Source organism: Anabas testudineus, chromosome 10 (genome assembly GCF_900324465.2).
Source record: "Anabas testudineus chromosome 10, fAnaTes1.2, whole genome shotgun sequence".
Taxonomy (NCBI): domain Eukaryota; kingdom Metazoa; phylum Chordata; class Actinopteri; order Anabantiformes; family Anabantidae; genus Anabas; species Anabas testudineus.
Window position 1 is genome coordinate 1,670,328 of NC_046619.1, and position 19,930 is coordinate 1,690,257.

The 19,930-nt window shown below is 39.4% G+C and overlaps 1 protein-coding gene across 1 annotated transcript; it reads left to right on the forward strand.

The window, feature by feature from the left end:
- The first annotated feature begins 370 nt into the window (after positions 1–370).
- LOC113160588 (chondroitin proteoglycan 2-like) lies at positions 371–1,788 on the forward strand. Its single transcript, XM_026357910.1, has 5 exons — positions 371–431; positions 538–555; positions 765–798; positions 1,184–1,210; positions 1,322–1,788. Exons 3-5 carry the CDS (start codon positions 774–776, stop codon positions 1,702–1,704), a joined length of 435 nt encoding a protein of 144 aa, XP_026213695.1. The 5' UTR covers positions 371–431; positions 538–555; positions 765–773; the 3' UTR covers positions 1,705–1,788.
- The last annotated feature ends 18,142 nt before the right edge of the window (positions 1,789–19,930 follow it).

Below are 19,930 nucleotides of genomic sequence, written 5' to 3' on the forward strand. Positions count from 1 at the left end.
AATACAATATCCTGACCCACAAATGATGGGCATTGCAGTGATAAATGTTTCTTTCATGTTTTCATTTGAGGAGCCATACAATCTCTTCCTGGTTTTGGTCCATTTACTTTTCATTTAGGATGTTTACACTGCCATACTTTAAACAGAAGGTTTCATGAAAACACTCGGGTGGAAACTGACCTATTAACAACACCCTGTAAAAGTGAAAGAATTTCACATCATAACAAATAAAATTTGATTTCAAGCCAAAGGGGGCCTGGAATAAGGTCACTTCCTTGTTCCTAGTAGCGCCTAATTGCTGTGGACATTCCAAAATGATCCCCACCCACTGCTACACCCTTTGAGCTGCACCTATATAACAGACAGACATCTGTCACTTATTCACCAGTCACAGCTGACAGACAGCATCTGCTTCTTTCACCTTTATCTTTGTAAGTATCTTTTATTTCTGAATCGCACCATCACAGTAAGAGTTGCTTCTGTGTGTACTGCTGTACCTGCTCCAACTCTCTAACGCGTTTTCATCATATGTTTTAGGAGACACTGAACCAACAGGTACTGCCAAAGCTTTTCTTTTTCTCTTTTTTAATTGCTTTGTATCCCATGTATTGACATGATTATTGTGACCTTGAATGTTATGATGATTGTTACACAAGCATATTGAGATCTTAGTCCGTTCAATTGATTATTTTATTCCTGATAACGGTCAGACTGTCCTTTGGGTGTTCATAGTGTGAAAATCACATTTTCGCTTTTATCCACAGAGTCACAACATGTGCAGGCTGATTCTGACTGCAGGTAAGGAAAACTGATCAAGTACATGCTTCATTAAGGGGTTCACTAAACTCCAAAGTCTCCTATTCCCCTTTAATGAGATCAATTTAAGTTTGTTCAACCTGTGGCAATGAGCACAATGCTCCCTCTGTCACACTACAGATAGTAGAAAGGGATTCTGGGCAAACAGTGCCTTGCTTAAAAAGAAGTAATTAACTAACACGGACAGGTCTAGAGTTTGACAAGAATGCTGGGGACATTTCTGTGCATAGAAACAATGCTGTTGCTTAATTTCTAACATGTACAATTAACGTGAAATAAATATTCCATTTAACTCCAGCATGTAATTTCTTATTGTTCATTGTCATGTCTTTTCAAACCATCACTGACCAAGTCTTTCTCTTTGAAGGTCTCTGTTTGATCATCGCCAGCCTGGGTAACTTTATAACATGCATTACTTCGTCACAATTAACATTATTACAAGAAGAAACTATTTAGACAAACGTTAAATAAACCCACTGAAAAACAAACATTTTCCATGTTTCAGTTTCTTGTGACCAGCAAAACAAACCTGGTTACCAATCTGGTGCATCTGGTTACCAATCTGGTGCATCCAGTGGAAATTTCTGTAATGGAAAGGGCAATGGGCTTTACGCCTACCCACCTGACCCACAGCGTTTCTACCAGTGTTCCAATGGGAACACCTTCATCCTGACCTGCCCAGCATCTCTGGTCTTCAGCGCAATCTCCGGAGTCTGTGACTGGCCCAGTGCCACGGGAACTTTCTGCATTGGAAAGGTGGATGGGAATTACGTCAACCCAAGTAACCCCAATAGTTTTTACATGTGTAGCAACGGCAGGACCGTCGTCCAAGACTGCCAAAAAGGTTTGATCTACAAATTGAGCTGCAACTGCTGTAACTATCCCTAAAGTGTTGCACATGACCATTTTCCAAGCCCTCATGGGCCTTTCCTACTTCTCATGATTCTTTATGGTTATGTTACAAAAAAAAAAGTTAGCAATGGCTCTGCTTCAAGATTTGTCAAATCAATTTGAAAACTCAATTTTCCCCGACTATCTGAATGATGGAAACGTACTGAACATGTCTTCGTTCTGTTCTCAGCCATGATTCGACCTGCCTTGTCTTACTTATTAATAGGATTGCTGCATAAACATTGTCATTGGTAGTGATCCTATTATATGGTTTTGATCTGTTCTCTAGTTGCTTCATACTTAGCCCTTGCATCGCTGTATTTCCTCCACATTATGATGCACTTATTGTATGTTGCACTAAGTGCTTATATATTTTAAATCTAACCTCAATCTCTACTGATTTGTATACATGCATGAATAAATGAATCAGAATAAAAGACAAATTCAAAGCGACCACGTTTCTCATTGTGTTCTGTTTCCTTTTGTTTATTCTGCTTGTTATTGAGTGTTGTCCATCGGGAAACTAGCTGCTTCACTGGCACTCTTGGAAAAGACAGACATACAATAACAAATATAAAAAAACAAAACCAAATAAACATGTTTTGATAACTAGAAGGAAATTCAATTTTTCACCAGTACTGTTATAAATGACCTTTAGGGACTCACTAAACATTTTCCATGTACCAAGACCAAAGCTGCCAATGAGCCTCAATCCAGTGATTTCTATAAGACCCACTTTAATAATATCTGATTCCAGGATGTTCTGTACATGTCTGGAAAGATTTGTGCTGCTGACTGGACAGGATTTATTAAGTAACTTTATGATTCAGCTTTCAGTAATGTCTTTTTGGATCTGACCTGAATCTCTCTGTTGACATCTGATAGAATAGAACCCTGTCCCACAAATGATGATGATCCAATCATAGGGTGTGGTTACACAAATAGTGCCCCGATGAACAAGTAAAAGGAAGTGTCCACACACCACCAAAGAAGTTTAATCTGACAGTTCAAAGAACCAACAGATTCTTGCTGGTCATTTTCTGCATACCTGTGAAATATGAAGAAAAGGTATTCCTTTTCTGGGGCAACCTGCTACGCGCGAGACACACGCGTGACAAATGCCTCACAGTATTTGTCATTGTTGACTTTTGTAAAAATTTCTTACACCCAGTTCAAGCGGATGTCTTCATCATTTTAATAAAGTCAGTATTTCTCTCTTTTCTAATGACAAACCAACAATAACCCTGCTAATCACCTACTCTGGCCTCTTATTTAACCCATAATGTCGGACTAATGAACATTTTATTCTACCCACGAAGGAGTGCACATACCAACGGGCTGATTTTTCTATCTACTTTTCCATATTTCTTCTCGGTTTGTCTTTTCTATTGTTTGAGTAATTGCTTCTGACCCTCAATATCTCTGTATAACTTCCCTTTCTTGACTTTCCTCTTTCAACAGCAATTCTCTGTCTGAAGTGTTGCACAAATCATTATATAATTCAATATTATTGTTCATTTCATAACTAATCATTTAGTTTATTATTATGGACTATTTCAAACTATGGATTTAAGTCCTGCATGAAACCATTGTAATACATGGTTTAGACCCAAATTCACACCTTCTAATATGAAACTTGCAATGAAATTGTGCAACAAGTGCTCATGAATGCTGATCTCTAAGAAAGATTTCAATGGGTAACACGTCAGAGATTTGTCAGACGCACATTAACTGGATGATTTATTTTACATGAATAAACAAAATAGTTTTACAAACACCGTTCATGACATTACTGACATTTTGAAATCAAATTCACAGCAGCACAGTGGTATAGTGATATAGTGCACTGTTGCCTCACATCGAGGACCTGGGTTTGAATCCTTGGGTTTTTGTTATTATGAAAATCCAATAAATAAGAAGCTATTAAAACTAGTAATGAAGCAGAAGCAAAAGACGTCTCTAATGTGTTAAAATGGTTGTCACGATTCCAGCCTCCTTGCTGCCTGTCTTCCCCCCATGCCCTTATTTGGACAACTTCCTATTTCGTCCTCCCAGCCTAATTATCCTTACCCACTGACTGGCTGCACCAAGTTTCCCCTGGACTACATATAGACCTGTTTGCCTTTCCCCGCTGCCAGACAGTCTGACCTCAACCTCTAAGTCGTTACAATCCAGTGTTTCTCTTGGACTGCTATTTTGGACTCTCGCCTGACCCCCTGGTAGACCCCCTGGAGTTCTGCTTGCTCTCCGTCATTTCCCTTGCTCACATTACTGAACCTGAACCCTTCTCTGCCTTATTCCCCTTCCTGGACCTGCACCCCTTCTACCCTGTCTCTACCGGATTCCCCTCACTGGACCTGCCTGACCTGACCGTTTCCCGTCAACCCCTCAGTTTCTGTGAGTGTTTTCTCCTGGACTGTTCTTTTTCCCATTGTTCCCTACCCTGTTCTAACTCTGTGTGGACCTCCTTGTGTTTTGACCTGAACTTCTATTGTACTTTCTCACTGTGTATGACCTGGATTGCCCCTGACCTCCGATATTACCCTGTTGGATTTATTGTTTGGACATCCTTTGTACATCACCTTGGACTGTTTTATCACACTGTGTATTGGACCTTGGATTTCATCATCATCTGTATTAAAATTTGGACTGTTTTCTCATCATTGCTTTTGCAATACTTCTGTTGACTCTCCTGGACACTCTCCACCGTTGTCAGCCACCATTCCCGGCATTCACCGTCTCCATTCTCCTCCTTCTGCTCCATGTGTTCCCTGTTGGTCGGCCATCTTGGCCGTGACGTCACACCCCTCTTCCTGTCAGCAGCCACTTTCGGTTCCCACCCTGACCTCCACATTCACCCTTCTCCATCTCCTCCCATCTAGTGCCTGTAGGACACATTGACTTTTGATTGTACTCTTGTTAGAAATAAAAGTTGAAAACTCTGTCCTGCCCTCTGTGTTATCTCTGGCCATGGAGTCCTTCATTCAGCTTGTGACAAGGGTGAGACTAAAAAGACAAAAAACTAGTGGCAAAACTACAACAGTGGCACAATTAGCATGAATGAAAATGATGCAATAGTCTAATTAAGAAACACAATAAAATTCCACTTTGGGCCAAATGCATAGTGTCAGCAAAACAGTGACAGCTACCTTAAACACTTAGCATACTGGTGTCATCCGGCCACTTAAACCATGTTAGTGGAAGTTAACTTAGAAGAGAGAAGAGAGAGGAACTCATCTTCCTCAGAAAGAACAGGAGGTGTGTAGAGAGTAAATTTAAAGTTAATGTATTTAAGGAGAGCACTGTGTTGAAATGTTTGTTGTAGAATGTGTAGGATAGGATTGTAGGGAGTATCATCATGTTCCACAAACAAGGTTTGGCAGCTACTGAAGTAACAGTGAGCTGAGACCGGACACCAAGGATGATAAGAAACAATCCAAGCCTATCTAAGATTCCTGTGTTTTGTTTTGTTTTTTATTTCTGTATAAAGACAGTTATAGCCAAGAGAAGTCAATCGAGCTTGTGCATACCAGTTATACTGACTAAATTCCTTGGGCAATTAAAACCTACTCAACCGAGACTTGCATCAGAATTCAGTTATATTTGTATAGGTCTGTGTGAAGCTAATCTATTTTCAAGAATCCCCTGCAAAGTCAATTCAATTCAATTTAATTCAATTCAGTTTCATTTGTATAGCGCCAATTCACAACAGAAGTTATCTCAAGGCACTTTACAGTGCAAGGTTTAAGACCTTACAGAGAATATTTATACAGAAAACCAAACAATCCTATTTGAGCAAGCTTTAGGCAACAGTGGAGAGGAAAAACTCCCTTTAGAGGAAGAAACCTCCAGCAGAACCAGGCTCATAGTGGGCGGCCATCTGCCTCGACCGGTTGGGGTGAGTGTAAAGAGAAGAGAGAATTAAACTTTATAAAAAAGGAACGTTTTAAGTCTAGTCTTAAATGTAGAGAGGGTGTCTGCCTCTTGAACCTAAGCTGGGAGCTGATTTCATAGGAGAGGAGCTTGATAGCTAAAGGCTCTGCCTCCCATTCTACATTTGGAAATATAGTAACCATAAGTAGACCTGCACTTGGGGGTGGCTGTGGCTTAATAGGTGTCAGCCAATCATAGGATCTGTGGTTCGATTCCCAGCTTCTGTCACATGCCAAAGTGTACTTGGGCAAGTTGCCCCTGGTGAGTTAAGTCAGTGGCATAGCAGCTCTGCCATCGATGAGTGTGTGTGCTTGTGTGTGTGTGTGAATGGGTGAATGCAATGCAGTGTAAAAGCGCTTTGAGTACCAATTAGGTAGAAAAGCGCTATATAAGTGCAGACCATTTACCATTTAGTTACGGAGTTCCACAAGGTTGTGTGCTTGGACTAATTCTCCTTACTCTATATCTTAGGTAGTATTATTAGAAAACACTTTTCCAATGCTATGCAGATCACACCCAACTATATTTATGTAGGAACCCAGAAGAAAGCCCATGTAATGTAGGGCAGAGCTCAGGTAGAAACGAAACCGCATTAGTGTTACAGAGATAAAAGTCACCACCAGAGGTGGCCTTCTTCACAGGAACATAATCGTCTTTTGTCAGTATCTCATGAGGAGTCATGTTACTGCAGTCTCTCAGTTTGGTCTCTGTAGTGTTGATCTGGGAATGGTAGGGTGTATTGTGGGAGTGGCACACTTGACACAACAAAACAAAAGTGTATGACTAAGGATGTATCCACTGACATTTTTTCACTGCAGCCCCACACCTAGAAAGGAATATGTTTAATTTGACAGTTCAAATCAGCAATAGATCCATTCCCTTTCTTTTAATTGTAAAGAGTATGTTTCTGTGAGGTATGAGAAAGAAAGTTTATTTCTAAAGGAGGGAGAGCTGAGTCATTATGTTGTTTTACTGGGGATATACCACATTTGAGAGATAAACATAAGAAATACCTACAGTACATGTCAATGTTGACTTTTGCAATTATGTTTATAACCCAGTGGTCACAGGTAGCTGAATTATGTTGAATGCAATCCTAGGGGAAAAAACAATTTCATCAAGGTGATGTCTATATTTTGGTCAAAGTGTTTTACATTACATTTACCAAAAACTCATATTTACTTCTAATGGGGTCTTGTCATACAGACAGTCTTAGTTGTGGCTGTCCAGGTGCTGGTCTCAAGTCTCCACAGACAAGAATAATGAGGACATTATGCCATTATATTACAATTAATTTGATGCTAACATATACAGCTCAAAAAAACGAAGGGGAGGAAGGAACACTTTTTAATCAGAATTTAGCATCACGTCAGTTTAAATTCTGGGATAGGAGCAACAATGAGGCGAACCTCAACACAGGAATGGTTTTCCAGGAAACTGACATTTTTTCCCTCCTCATTCTTTCTGATAGCTTTTTTGTTAGTTTTGCATTTAGCTAGGGTCAGTGTCACCACTAGTAGCATGAGGTGATACCTGGACCCTGCAGAGGTTAAACAGTCTAACAGTCCAACCCATGCAGGATGGCTCAGTACAGTTATGTTCAGAATAATAAGCAGTACAATGTGACTAACCAGAATAATCCAGGTTTTTAGTATATTTTTTATTGCTACATGGAAAAGAAGTTACCAGCAGGTAGAGTCGATTCTCAAAAAACAAACAAGACCCAGCTTTATGATATGCATGCTCTTAAGGCTGTGAAATTGGGTAATTAGTTGTAAGGGGTGTGTTCAAAAAATAGTAGTGTCTGCCGTTGACTGTATAAACTCAAAACTAACGTTAAACGTTTTTGTTTCTAGGATTTAGCAATCCTGTGAATCACTTAACTAATATTTAGTTGTATGACCACAGTTTTTTACAACTGCTTCACATCTGTGTGGCATGGCGTCAACCAACTTGTGGCACCTTTCAGCTGTTATTCCACTCCATGATTCTTTAACAACATCCCACAGTTCATTTACATTTCTTGGTTTTGCTTCAGAAACAGCATTTTTTATATCACCCCACAAATTCTCGATTGGATTAAGGTCCGGGGATTGGGCTGGCCACTCCATAACATTAATTTTGTTGGTTTAAACCAAACTTGTTTACTAGTGTGTTTGGGGTCATTGTCTTCTTGAAACAACCATTTCAAGTGCATGTCCTCTTCAGCATAAGGCAACATGACCTCTTCAAGTATTTTGACATATGCAAACTGATCCATGATCCCTGCTATGCGATAAATAGGCCCAACACCATAGTAGGAGAAACATGCCCATATCATAATGCTTGCACCACCATGCTTCACTGTCTTCACTGTACACTGTGGCTCGAATTCAGATTTTGGGGGTTGTCTCACAAGCTGTCTGTGGCCCTTGGACTCAAAAAGAACAATTTTACTCTCATCAGTCCACAAAATGTTCCTCCATTTCTCTTTAGGCCAGTTGATGTGTTCTTTGGCAAATTGGAACCTCTTCTGCACATGCTTTTTTTTTTTTTAACGGAGGGACTTTGCAGGGGATTCTTGAAAATAGATAGCTTCACACAGACGTCTTCTAATTGTCACAGTACTTACAGGTAACTCCAGACTGTCTTTGATCATCCTGGAGCTGATCATTGGCTGAGCCTTTGCCATTCTGGTTATTCTTCGATCCATTTTGATGGTTGTCTTCCGTTTTCTTCCACGTCTCTCTGGTATTGCTCTCCATTTTAAGGCACTGGAGATCATTTTAGCTGAACAGCCTATAATTAAAAAAAATATATATTTTTGCATCTATTTATAGGTTTTCCCCCCTCCAATCAACTTTTTAATCAAAGTACACTGTTCTTCTGAACATTTTCCAGGCTTTCAAATGCATGTTTAACAAGGGCTGGCTTCATCCTTAAATAGGGGCCACCTAATTCACACCTGTTTTTTTTACAAAATTGATGACCTCACTGATTGAATGCCACACTTCTATTGTTTTGAACACACCCCTTTCAACTAATTACCCAATTGCACAGCCTTAAGAGCGTGCATTTCATGAATGCTGGGTCTTAAAAAATATACTAGAAGCCTGGAATATTCTGGTTAGTCACACTGCACTGCCATTATTCTGAACATAACTTCAGGTGGAAATGCACTCACGGTACCGGAGGATCGGGCAAGGACAGGTTCCAGGGCAGGCAGAGTTCGTAACAAGTTGAGTCAGTCTGAAGTTAAAGGCTGGATAGTGTATCTCTCAGATCACAGTAAGACTATCTGGTGGAGGTAGGAGACAACTGGTCCTGCTTAGAATGCGAGGGAGTAACAGAAGGTGCAGTCAATTAGTAATCAGCAGGTAATAGGCAGGGAGGAGAAAAAACAGGAAACAGCCCAAATAAGGGAATGAGGGACAGACAGGCAGGAATCGTAACAATAGATTGATAATGTACTTCTTCTTTTCTATCTACTGTACTACTGTTCCCTTTCAGGAGGTTACCTCAGCAAATCATTTGCTTCCATTTAACCCTATCCTTTGCATCCTCTTCTCTCACACCAACGAATTTTATGTCTTCTCTCACTACATCTATAAATCTTCTCTTTGGACTTCCTCTAGACCCCCTGCCTGGCAGCTTCAACCTCAGCATATGTTTGCCGATATTTTTACAATTTCTCCTCTGAACATATCCAAACCACCTCAATCTGGCCTCTCTGACTTTATCTCCAAAACATCAGACATGGGCTGTCCCTCTGATGTACGTATTCCTAATCCTATCCATCTTCGTCACTCCCAAAGAGAACCTCAACATCTCAAGCTCTGCTACCTCTCAGCTCTGCCACCTGTCTTTTCTTCAGTGCCACTGTCTCTAAGCCGTACAGCATTGCTGGTCTGTTTAACCTCATCTGTCAGCCTGTCCATCACCAGAGCAAACAAGAAGGGGCTAAGGGCCGATTATTGATGCAGCCCCACCTCTACCTTGAACTCCTCTGTCACACCTACAGCTCATCACACCACTGTCTTACAGCTTTCATACATGTCTTGCACTACTCGAACATACTTCTCTGCCACTCCAGACTTTCTCATAGAATACCACAGCTCCTCTCTTAGTACCCTGCCATACACTTTCTTTAGATCTACAAAGACACAATGCAACTCCCTTTGCCCATCTCTGTACTTCTCCACCAGAATCCTCAGAGCAAATGCTGCATCTGTTTTACTTTTTCTAGGCATGAAACCATGTTGCTGCTCACAAACATTCACCTCTGCCCTTACCCTAGCTTCAACTACTCTTTCCTACAACTTAATTTTGTCTCATTAGCTTTATTCCTCTGTAGTTGTCATTGCTCTGCACATCTCCCTTGTTCTTAAAAATTGGAACCAGTACACTTCTCCTCCATTCCTCGAGGAGAGTGTGACTTTGTACAGTAAAGACAGAAAAAAATCTGATTTGTTATTAACAGAAACCAAAGACAATTTTCTTATGATAAAAGTAACTACACGTGAAGTACCTGCACTTCTTACGCACATTCTCTTAACATCCTTCAGGATATTTTTGTCAGCATCTTGTTCAACATGAACTAAAAAGGAGGAAAAAGTGTGTATTACTAATGACTGTTCGTGTTTGTGCCACATCTGTAAAACACATGAATAGCCATAACTGTCAATATACACTGCAGTACTGCTGCTGAACTCATGCTGAACTCCATCAGCATCAGTTTTTCCTCTCCACTGTTGCCTAGTGCTGCTCAGGTGGTATTGTTGGGTTTTCTATATACTTTTTTATACATTTATACTCTGTAAGGTCTTAAACCTGACACTGTAAAGTGCCTCGTATCTATCAGATAGATTTCAGTTTGTATATGTTAATGATGAGTCTGATGAGATGAGGCAATATTAATAGAAAACACTCCATAAATTTCCATTACTATGCAGATGATACCCAGCTATACTTATCTATGAAACTAGAAGAAACTAATCAATTAGTCTAACTTCAAGAATGCTTAAAAGACATAAAGGCCTGCATGGCCTCCAATTTTCTTCTCCTAAATTCAGACAAGACAGGGGTTATTTTGTTTGGTCCTAAAATCTCAGAGACACTATGTCTAATCACGTTCTCATCCTTGATGACTTAGTATTGCCTAAAGTAATAGTGTGAGAAATCTCGGAGTTATCTTTGATCAGGATCTTTGATCTCCTTCACTTCATACATCAAAGATATCTCTAAAACCTAGAGCCTTTTGGCACCTGAGAAACATTGTTAAAATTAGGAGCATGCTGTCCCAAAGTGATGCTGAAAAACTAGTCCATGCATTTGTTACTTCCAGACTGGACTATTGTAGTTCATTATTAATAGGATCTCCCAATAACTCCTTAAAAAGCCTCCAGTTAATCCAAAATGCTGCAGCCAGAGTTCTGACTGGAATCAGCAAGAGAGATCATATTTCTCCTACGTTAGCTTCTCTCCATTGGCTCCCTGTTAAATCCAGAATTTAATTTAAAATTCTTCATCTTATCTTGAAGACCTCATAGTTCCACAACTGCATGTTTACTTGAGGTTCCTAAAGTTTCCAAATGTAGAATGGGTAGCAGAGCCTTTAGCTATCAAGCTCCTCTCCTTTGGTACCGGCTCCCAGTTCAGGTGGCTCAGATGACTCTGAAGCATCTCTTAGTTATGCTGATATAGATTTGTCTGTGTAAATGTAAATCTGCTGCTGCCACCATTGCATGTCATTAACTTTGTGTCTTCTCTCTCCTGTAGTTGTGTTTCCTCCTCTCTCTCTGTACTTTTCTGCAGGTATCCTCAGCCTGGTGCTGTACATCTCCAGAATCCAGTTTACCTGCCCAATGTTCTTGCTGCTTGTTGTTGTCTTTGTTGCCTGCTGTTCTTTTCTCTCTTCTCTTCTCTTTCCACTCACCCCAACTGGTCGAGGCAGATGGCCGCCCACTATGAGCCTGGTTCTGCTGGAGGTTTCTTCCTCTAAAGGGAGTTTTTCCTCTCCACTGTTGCCTAAAGCTTGCTCAAATGGGGTTGTTGGGTTTCATTTTTATACAATTATACTCTGTAAGGTCTTAAACCTTACACTGTAAAGTGCCTTAAGATGACTTCTATTGTGATTTGACGCTAATCAAATAAAATTGGATTGAATTGAATTGAATTGTTGAAAACTGTCTTGTTGTGGTGCTTATTTGTACAATCTTATGTATTATGTACTCAGTTCCACTGATGAAAAAAGAGTGCAACAAGATGACACAGTTAAAAGAGCAAGAGTCAATGCTACAAATCTGTAGAGAACAATGTTTTATTTCATGTATTAATTTGTGGACCAATACAATTTTTTTGTCTCTCCACATGGATCAGTTTTAATTGGAATCAGCCAATAGCTCAGGCTCAGCTCAGGTTTAGAGCCATTTTTGGGATAATTTTTTAAGTTATTTTTTAATTGTTGGTTTTTACACTGTGGTATTTTTCACAGGAACTTTGTGTTACCACAGTTGGATGGAGACTGATCAAATGACAACAAAGTGTAAGAGTGAATAAGTTTTCAACAAGATGCTATAATTTCTTAAAATAAAATGTAATTTCATATTCATAAGGTTTATGATTAGGTCCTTGCTTTCACTTCCTTTTTTGACTCAATTTATCTTGTACTCACATAGTAACATGTGCAGGCTGATTATAACTGCAGATAATGAAGACCGATAAAGTACATGCCTTACCTCTAATGGGATGTAGTCATGCAGACAACCTTGTCTGTAATTATCCAGGCGTTGGTCTTTAAAATTTCTGTCCCCTCACAGAATGAAATGAGTGTTAACTGTTAAATCTTACATAGAAATTAAGCAATTTAAAAACTGATGTTTGAGTTTAACTGGCCTAAACTGAAGAGGTACAAATATGACACATTTTAAGTTTAATACAATAAAACAACTCATTATTTGTTGTTTTAAATAAAACAACGTGGGCTTCATAGATAATTGGAGTACCTTTGAGGGCAAACCCGGCCTGTTAGGGCGGGACGGTGTCCATCCCACTCGGGAAGGTGCTGCTCTCATTTCTTGCAGTATAGCTCATAGTCTAAGATCAGGCCTAGCTAGTCGCTGGCTACCCAGAGTCCAGGCCAGGGAGCAGACAAACAGGCTAAACCAACCGTCTGCTAGCTGCATAGAGTCGTCACTCAGGGTTCAACATATTGAGACTGTCTGTTCCTTGAGCTAAACAAAAAGTCAGAAAACCCAGAAAGTCTGTTTTAATAATCTAATTAACATAGTGACCTCAAATTCAGAGCACACTGACTGTGCAGCCAGCACCTCTGATCTGAAGTTAGGATTGTTAAATATTAGATCTCTTACATCTAAAGCTCTTACTGTTAATGAAACTATCACAGATCAGGAGTTTGATATACTCTGTTTAACAGAAACCTGGATTAAACAGGACGAGTATGTAGCTTTAAATGAAGCAACTCCTCCTGGATACAGCTACATTCACCAGCCTCGTCTGACTGGTAGAGGAGGAGGTGTCGCAGTTATTTACAATGATGATCTGACTATCGTACAAAAGCATGTACACAAATTTAAAGCTTTTGAATGTCTCTATAGTAACATAACAAGTATAGATACAAATATAAAGTCTGCTCAGCCGATCCCGCTAATTATCATTTACAGACCCCCTGGGCCCTACTCTGAATTTCTTTGTGAATTTGCAGATTTCCTTTCTAACCTAGTTGTTTCTGTAGACAAAGCGTTAATTGCTGGAGATTTTAATATTCACTTTGAGAATCCAGAAGACCCTCTGAGAACAGCATTTATGTCCATATTGGACTCGCTAGGAGTAGATCAGTGTGTAGTAGGACCCACTCATAAAGCGGGTCACACCTTAGATTTAATAATATCATTCGGTTTAAGTATAAGAAATTTACTTACGCTCCCACTGTCTGAAGTTATCTCAGACCACTATCTTGTTTCAACTACAGTGTGTCATATTAATAATGTATACTCAGCGCCGCGCTATCGCATTAAACGTACATTTACATCAACTACCGCACAGAGCTTTATTAGTAATCTTCCAGAGTAATCAACTTTGATTGGATCACCGTCTGACACCACAGAACTAGACCAGGCGACTGAATATCTCGAGTCGTCATTACGTCGTTATACCTTAGACAATGTAGCTCCAGTTAAAAGAAAAGTCATCAGAGATAAGAAACTTGCTCCTTGGTATAACGATGACACGCGCGTCTTAAAACAGACTACTCGAAAGTTAGAACGTAAATGGCGCCAAACTAAATTGTTAGTATTCCAGATAGCGTGGAAGGAGAGCATCCTGAACTATAAAAAAGCTCTTAGTGCAGCTAGATCAACGTATCTCTCCACTCTCATAGAAAACAACAAAAACAACCCTAGATTTTTATTTAATACAGTAGCCAAATTAACTAGAAAGAAAACTACTGCAGATATCTCCACAACAACGTTGTGCAGTAGTGGGGACTTCATGAACTTTTACAATAACAAAATTGTAAATATAAGGCAGAAAATTCAAGCTTTAAAACCAGACAATTTAGTTGACGCAGGTGACGAGCTAGCCACAGCAGATCAGTACCTAGATTACTTTACTCCTCTTGAAGAGAATGAACTAATTTCACTCATCTCTTCTGCAAAATCTTCAACCTGTACATTAGACCCTATACCGACACACTTTCTAAAACAGATAGTGCCAGAAATAATAGAACCCCTGCTGACAATCATAAATTCCTCACTCAGCTGTGGGTATGTCCCAAAGTGTTTTAAATTAGCAATTATTAAACCGCTAATCAAGAAACCTGATCTCGACCCCTGTCAGCTGTCAAACTACAGGCCGATATCAAACCTCCCCTTTATCTCTAAGATTCTCGAAAAGATCTCTGTACTAGGGCAGCTATCCTCGTATCTTCATAGAAATAACATACATGAACTCTATCAGTCAGGATTTAGGCCTCATCACAGCACAGAGACGGCACTTGTTAAAGTAGTAAATGACCTCCTATTGGCCGCTGATCAGGGTAGTGTCTCTATGCTTGTGCTACTCGATCTCAGTGCAGCTTTCGACACCATTGACCATAGTATTCTCCTTCACAGACTAGAAAATGTTGTTGGAATTAGGGGAACGGCCCTCTCCTGGCTTAGGTCCTATTTGACCGATCGTTATCAGTATGTAGATCTAAATGGCTCTCCAGTGGAGTTTGGTGTTCCACAGGGTTCAGTTTTAGGCCCCCTGCTTTTTTCCCTCTACATGCTTCCTCTGGGCAACATTATCCGTAAACATGGTATTAACTTTCATTGTTATGCTGACGACACACAGTTATATGTTTCATCAAAACCAGATGAGATAAAACTACTTAATAAAGTTGAGCAATGTGTAAAGGATATACGAGACTGGATGCTAATTAACTTCCTTCTGCTAAATCCTGATAAGACAGAAGTACTAGTTATAGGATCATCTGCAGCTAGAAGCAAGATGTTAGACCACACCGTAACTCTAGATGGCCTTTCCGTTACATCTAGTGCAACAGTGAAAGACCTTGGTGTGATTCTAGATTCCAGTCTTTCATTTGAAGCTCATGTAGATAATGTCACCAGGACAGCTTTCTTTCACCTCAGAAATATTGCCAAGATAAGGAATATTTTGTCACTAAAGGATGCAGAAAAATTAGTCAATGCTTTCATCACCTCTAGGTTGGACTACTGTAATGCCTTACTGTCTGTCTGTTAGTTCAGAATGCAGCAGCGAGAGTCCTCACTCGAACCAGAAGATACGATCACATCTCGCCTATCTTATCTACACTTCATTGGCTCCCCGTGAAATTTCGCATTGATTTTAAAATACTACTTTTGACATTTAAAGCATTAAATGGTCTTGCGCCGCATTATCTAAGTGAACTGCTAGTGTCTTATGATCCACCACGCCTACTTCGCTCAAAGGATGCTGGCTGCCTGTCAGTACCTCGTATCCTAAAAACTACAGCTGGGGGCAGAGCTTTTTCTTACAAAGCCCCAAAGTTATGGAATAGCCTTCCAAATAGCGTTTGGGACTCAGACACAGTCTCAGTGTTTAAGTCTAGGCTGAAAACCTACCGATTTAGTCAAGCATTTGAGTAAATAGATCTGGGAAGGACTCATGGACGTAGAGCATTATGGTGAACTGGTATGTTTAGATGCTGTCTTCCCAACTCTCACTGATCACTCGGGTTTGTTGATGGTGAAGTGTTTGGTTGCTCTACATCCCAGTGCGCCCTCATGTCTGTGTTTTCTTCTGAACCCACCCTTTTAGTTAGGCTGTCATAATTAGTCCTGCCGGAGTCCCTGCTGCACTACACTAAATATACATTCACCTCAAACTTTATCTGACTGTGAATACAACTAACTGCAATCTCTCCTCTTCTCTCTCTTTCCCTCTCCCTCTCTCTTTTCCCTCTTCCTGTCTCTCTGTCGAGCTACACGTCATTCCACCCTTTGCCCTCTGGACCTGTCTGACTCGTCCTGATGCCCAACTTCTGGCTGGAGATCTCGTCGCCTGGATCCACCGTTTGCCCTTCGGGATGCGTTTGGAGACTGGATTGGTCACAAGCTACTATGATGTCGGTCCCGGCCTCGGCGGACGTCGGAAGCTGTTTCTTGGAGGTCTCGACTCAACGCTCGATAGTCAAGGAATGGAACAAGTCTGCCTGCAATAACTAACTGGACTCCATATTAACTTAAAGACATTAACTGTTATACTGGACTGCCTGCTGCCTACACAGCATGTAATCACCCATATGAGGATGGGTTCCCTGTTGAGTCTGGTTCCTCTCAAGGTTTCTTCCTGTTGCCTTCTCAGGGAGTTTTTCCTTGCCACTGTCGCCCTCGGCTTGCTCATCAGGGACAATCACATTATTATGACTCATACACATACACTGTTCATGTACTGTTCTTTGGTTGTGTAAAGCTGCTTTGTGACAATGTCAATTGTAAAAAGCGCTCTACAAATAAAATTGAATTGAATTGAATTTGTAGTGAATTGATTTAATATTTTAATTTTTTTAAGATGAAATTGCCAGATGCTGTTAATAAGCCTGAAGGTTCCCCATTTGGGGTGACCTGGAGAATTACAGTTTAAATTAATGCACTTATGACAAACAATGTAATAATGGCCCACTGTGAAACTTTGCATTGATTTTAAAATACTACTTTTGACATATAAAGCAGTTAACGGTCTCGTGCGCGGTAACTGATTGAACTGCTAGTTTTCTAGGATAGAAAATGTTTTAATCTATATTATAGCATCAAGTCAATTCTGGGATAGTGATCTGGTCAGTTAAGTGGTTTTTATTCAGGTCTACACATGCAGGCCAAACTCTCTTCTTCACTAACTTATTCGGTTGTTCGTAGTAGTGTGACTGTAACATGCAGGCCATTCTATCTACCAAGAGAGATTACTGTGGTCGTTAGTACCTCTAAAATCCAGTTTTTTTTATGTTGTTTGTTTGTTTGTTTGCATAAAAACATAATAATAAAAATAATCTAATCATAATGGGTCATATTAGGCAAATACAACCTCAGACAAACAGTGACATATTTCATTGTACTATTAGTTATTTAACAAAAATTAAGCCCAAAATGGAAAAATTCATGTTGGTGATAAATTTATGTAAACTAATGAATAACTAAATTTAATCAGAAGCATATCTTATACCTAGAGAAAACATTCTGGATGCTACAGTACAATAAAAATAAATAGCACAGGATATAATTATGCCTCTACAAGGTTTACTCTAGTTTCACTGATCTGAATCTAGAAGAAAAAAGGTAAAGCATTGTATAATGGGTTTGGTTATACTGTGGGACTCTGCAATATATATTTTTGTATGAAAGCTTGTGTAGCTGTGCATGTGACTATTAAGACGACTGCTGTCCTTAACATGCTTAAAGGGGAGCGAGCAGGGGTGCCAAAACAGTGTGTTGTAAAGGGAAGTTGTGGTTGTCTGCTCTTTAACTAAACTTTTGCAAAACAGGCTGTGGAACCAGGTGAAAGCTTTGCCCACATACTAGAAGGTGTCTTAGACTATATAGCGAGCTGTGTGAGTGAAATGCTTCAGAGTTGTGACAAAGAGGTGTGAAAGGTATATGTCGTACTATCCAGATCTGCATTGGATTATTCATGTATATGTGAACAAAAATAAAGACAGTATTTAGCACAATTAAGCAACGTCACGGTCTCTTTCTGATACACCAACTCGGGAGGGATTGGATCCCGACAATACCTATGGCCAAATTGAGGAAGTCATATACCTGAGCACATGTCATAAATTAATTAGCATGAGATATTTCCTCATACAGTATTACTCTTTGCTTCCCCATTGTTCGGGTTCTTCCTGTTAACCCATACATGTGCTGACCTTTCAACACTTTTAGGTCAAGAGAGAAATGAGAGAGAAGGCAGGAGCTGCACCATTTTCATACAACTGCAGTAGATGCACAGAAAACACAAACGGTGATGTCAGCTTACATTAGCTGTGTGTGTATCTTTACATACTTTATGTATCTCTCAAACGTGTGTTCTAATAATCACTAATTACGTAAGAAGCCAGGATACTGCAAACTTCTCGAGTTTTTATGATACTGGTTGACGTGAGTGAGTGGGCACAGCCAGGTGAGACAAGGTTATTTCATAGGCTGTACAATGTAAACACACACAGAGCCAGACGATTTATATTGTGTCACAGAGCAGAAAAAAACTCGCTAAAGAGTTACTGGAGATCATCTACTGTACTGAGAGCGGGAAACGATGGAGCAGTGTAACATTACTGCCAGATGAAGCTGTTAACTCGCTGTGGATTCACAAATATTGTTACCACTAAACAGACACGAGGAAAGCAGCTGCCCATGACTTACTGTAACATGTAAAGGAGTTAACTAATTAGTTAGTAGGCTAGGGAGTGGGTAGGAGTATGCTACAGTAAAGTGTCAGTCCAGCTGCCAAAATGCTTGTGTTGATGAAGCCAAACAACTGATTAAATTAACAAACAAATTACAACTTGTTATCTATTATTACTGTCCCATAATAAATGGTATTACAATAAAAGCATTATCACAGTCAAAGTCGTGCTGTTCTACCTAATATCACAACAGCTGTGACACCCCTTTACGACTGCATTGTAGCCATGCTGAGATACAGTACAGTGATGTGTTTACCTAATTAAAAAATGATTATAAAATATTAGAGTATTGTTCGTTAATAAAGGAAAAAAGTACTATGAGTGATAGTAACGATTGAGAACTATATGAAGTCCTGTAACATCTTCTAGTCAAATTAAATCCTTGTCTTTTATTTTTGACTTCAGTCATTTTGCAGACATTTTTATTCAAAGGAACTAATAATTGAGATACAAGGTACAAGGCAAAGACAGGGTTATCAAAAATTGATCTTACCACTATACTATCCAGGCTATCCAAGACTATCCAAATCAGTGTCTCCGTGTCCTGAATTCACTGGAAAACAATGTATTTTAAAATATAATATGACCTGGATGAAGGCAGTTCCCTAAGTCTGCATTTCACCTGCGAAATAACAAACATAGAGCGATATGTGTTTTACAAAATTCATGTTGCTCAAAGGATTCACCCTAGACATGCATTTCTGTTTTAAACATATTAAATCAAAAGATTACAATTGTCAGTCAGATAAATCCATATTTACTGACCACCAAATGTGACCAAGACCAAGAAGATGGTTGTGAACTTTAGGAGAAATGGAACCGGCTTTAATACAATCTCTATTTTGGAAAAGGACTTGTAGTACTACTAGTGGAGGCAATCGTGGTTTGTTTTTTGATTTGTAAAAAATCTTCAACAATTTTTGTGGTTGTTATAATGAAGCTAATAGTCAGAATTTACATAGTTTGCTATTTCATTTTATAGAGAAACATTTGAGTTTTGTAGTATTGAAACATATACTGATTTAGGGAACCAGCCATGTCTCTCAATATTAGCATTTCTCCTTTTTCCCAACATTTCTTTGTAGACACACAGTTAAAAGGAAGTAGCCAACTTCACCATCAATAAATTTGTTTAACTTCATCATGAGACTCTTTCATTACATTGGGTATGTACTGTATATTTAAACACATTTTGTGGGTATTAAAGGATTCCTTTTTTATATCTGGTGTTTACCCTGTGGTATCTTAAAATGAAAATGTGCATAAGAAGAAGAATTCTTAAAGAAACTTTAACATATAGTCCCAGTGTAATTTCTTTAAATACAATTCATACCAAAAAAGGTC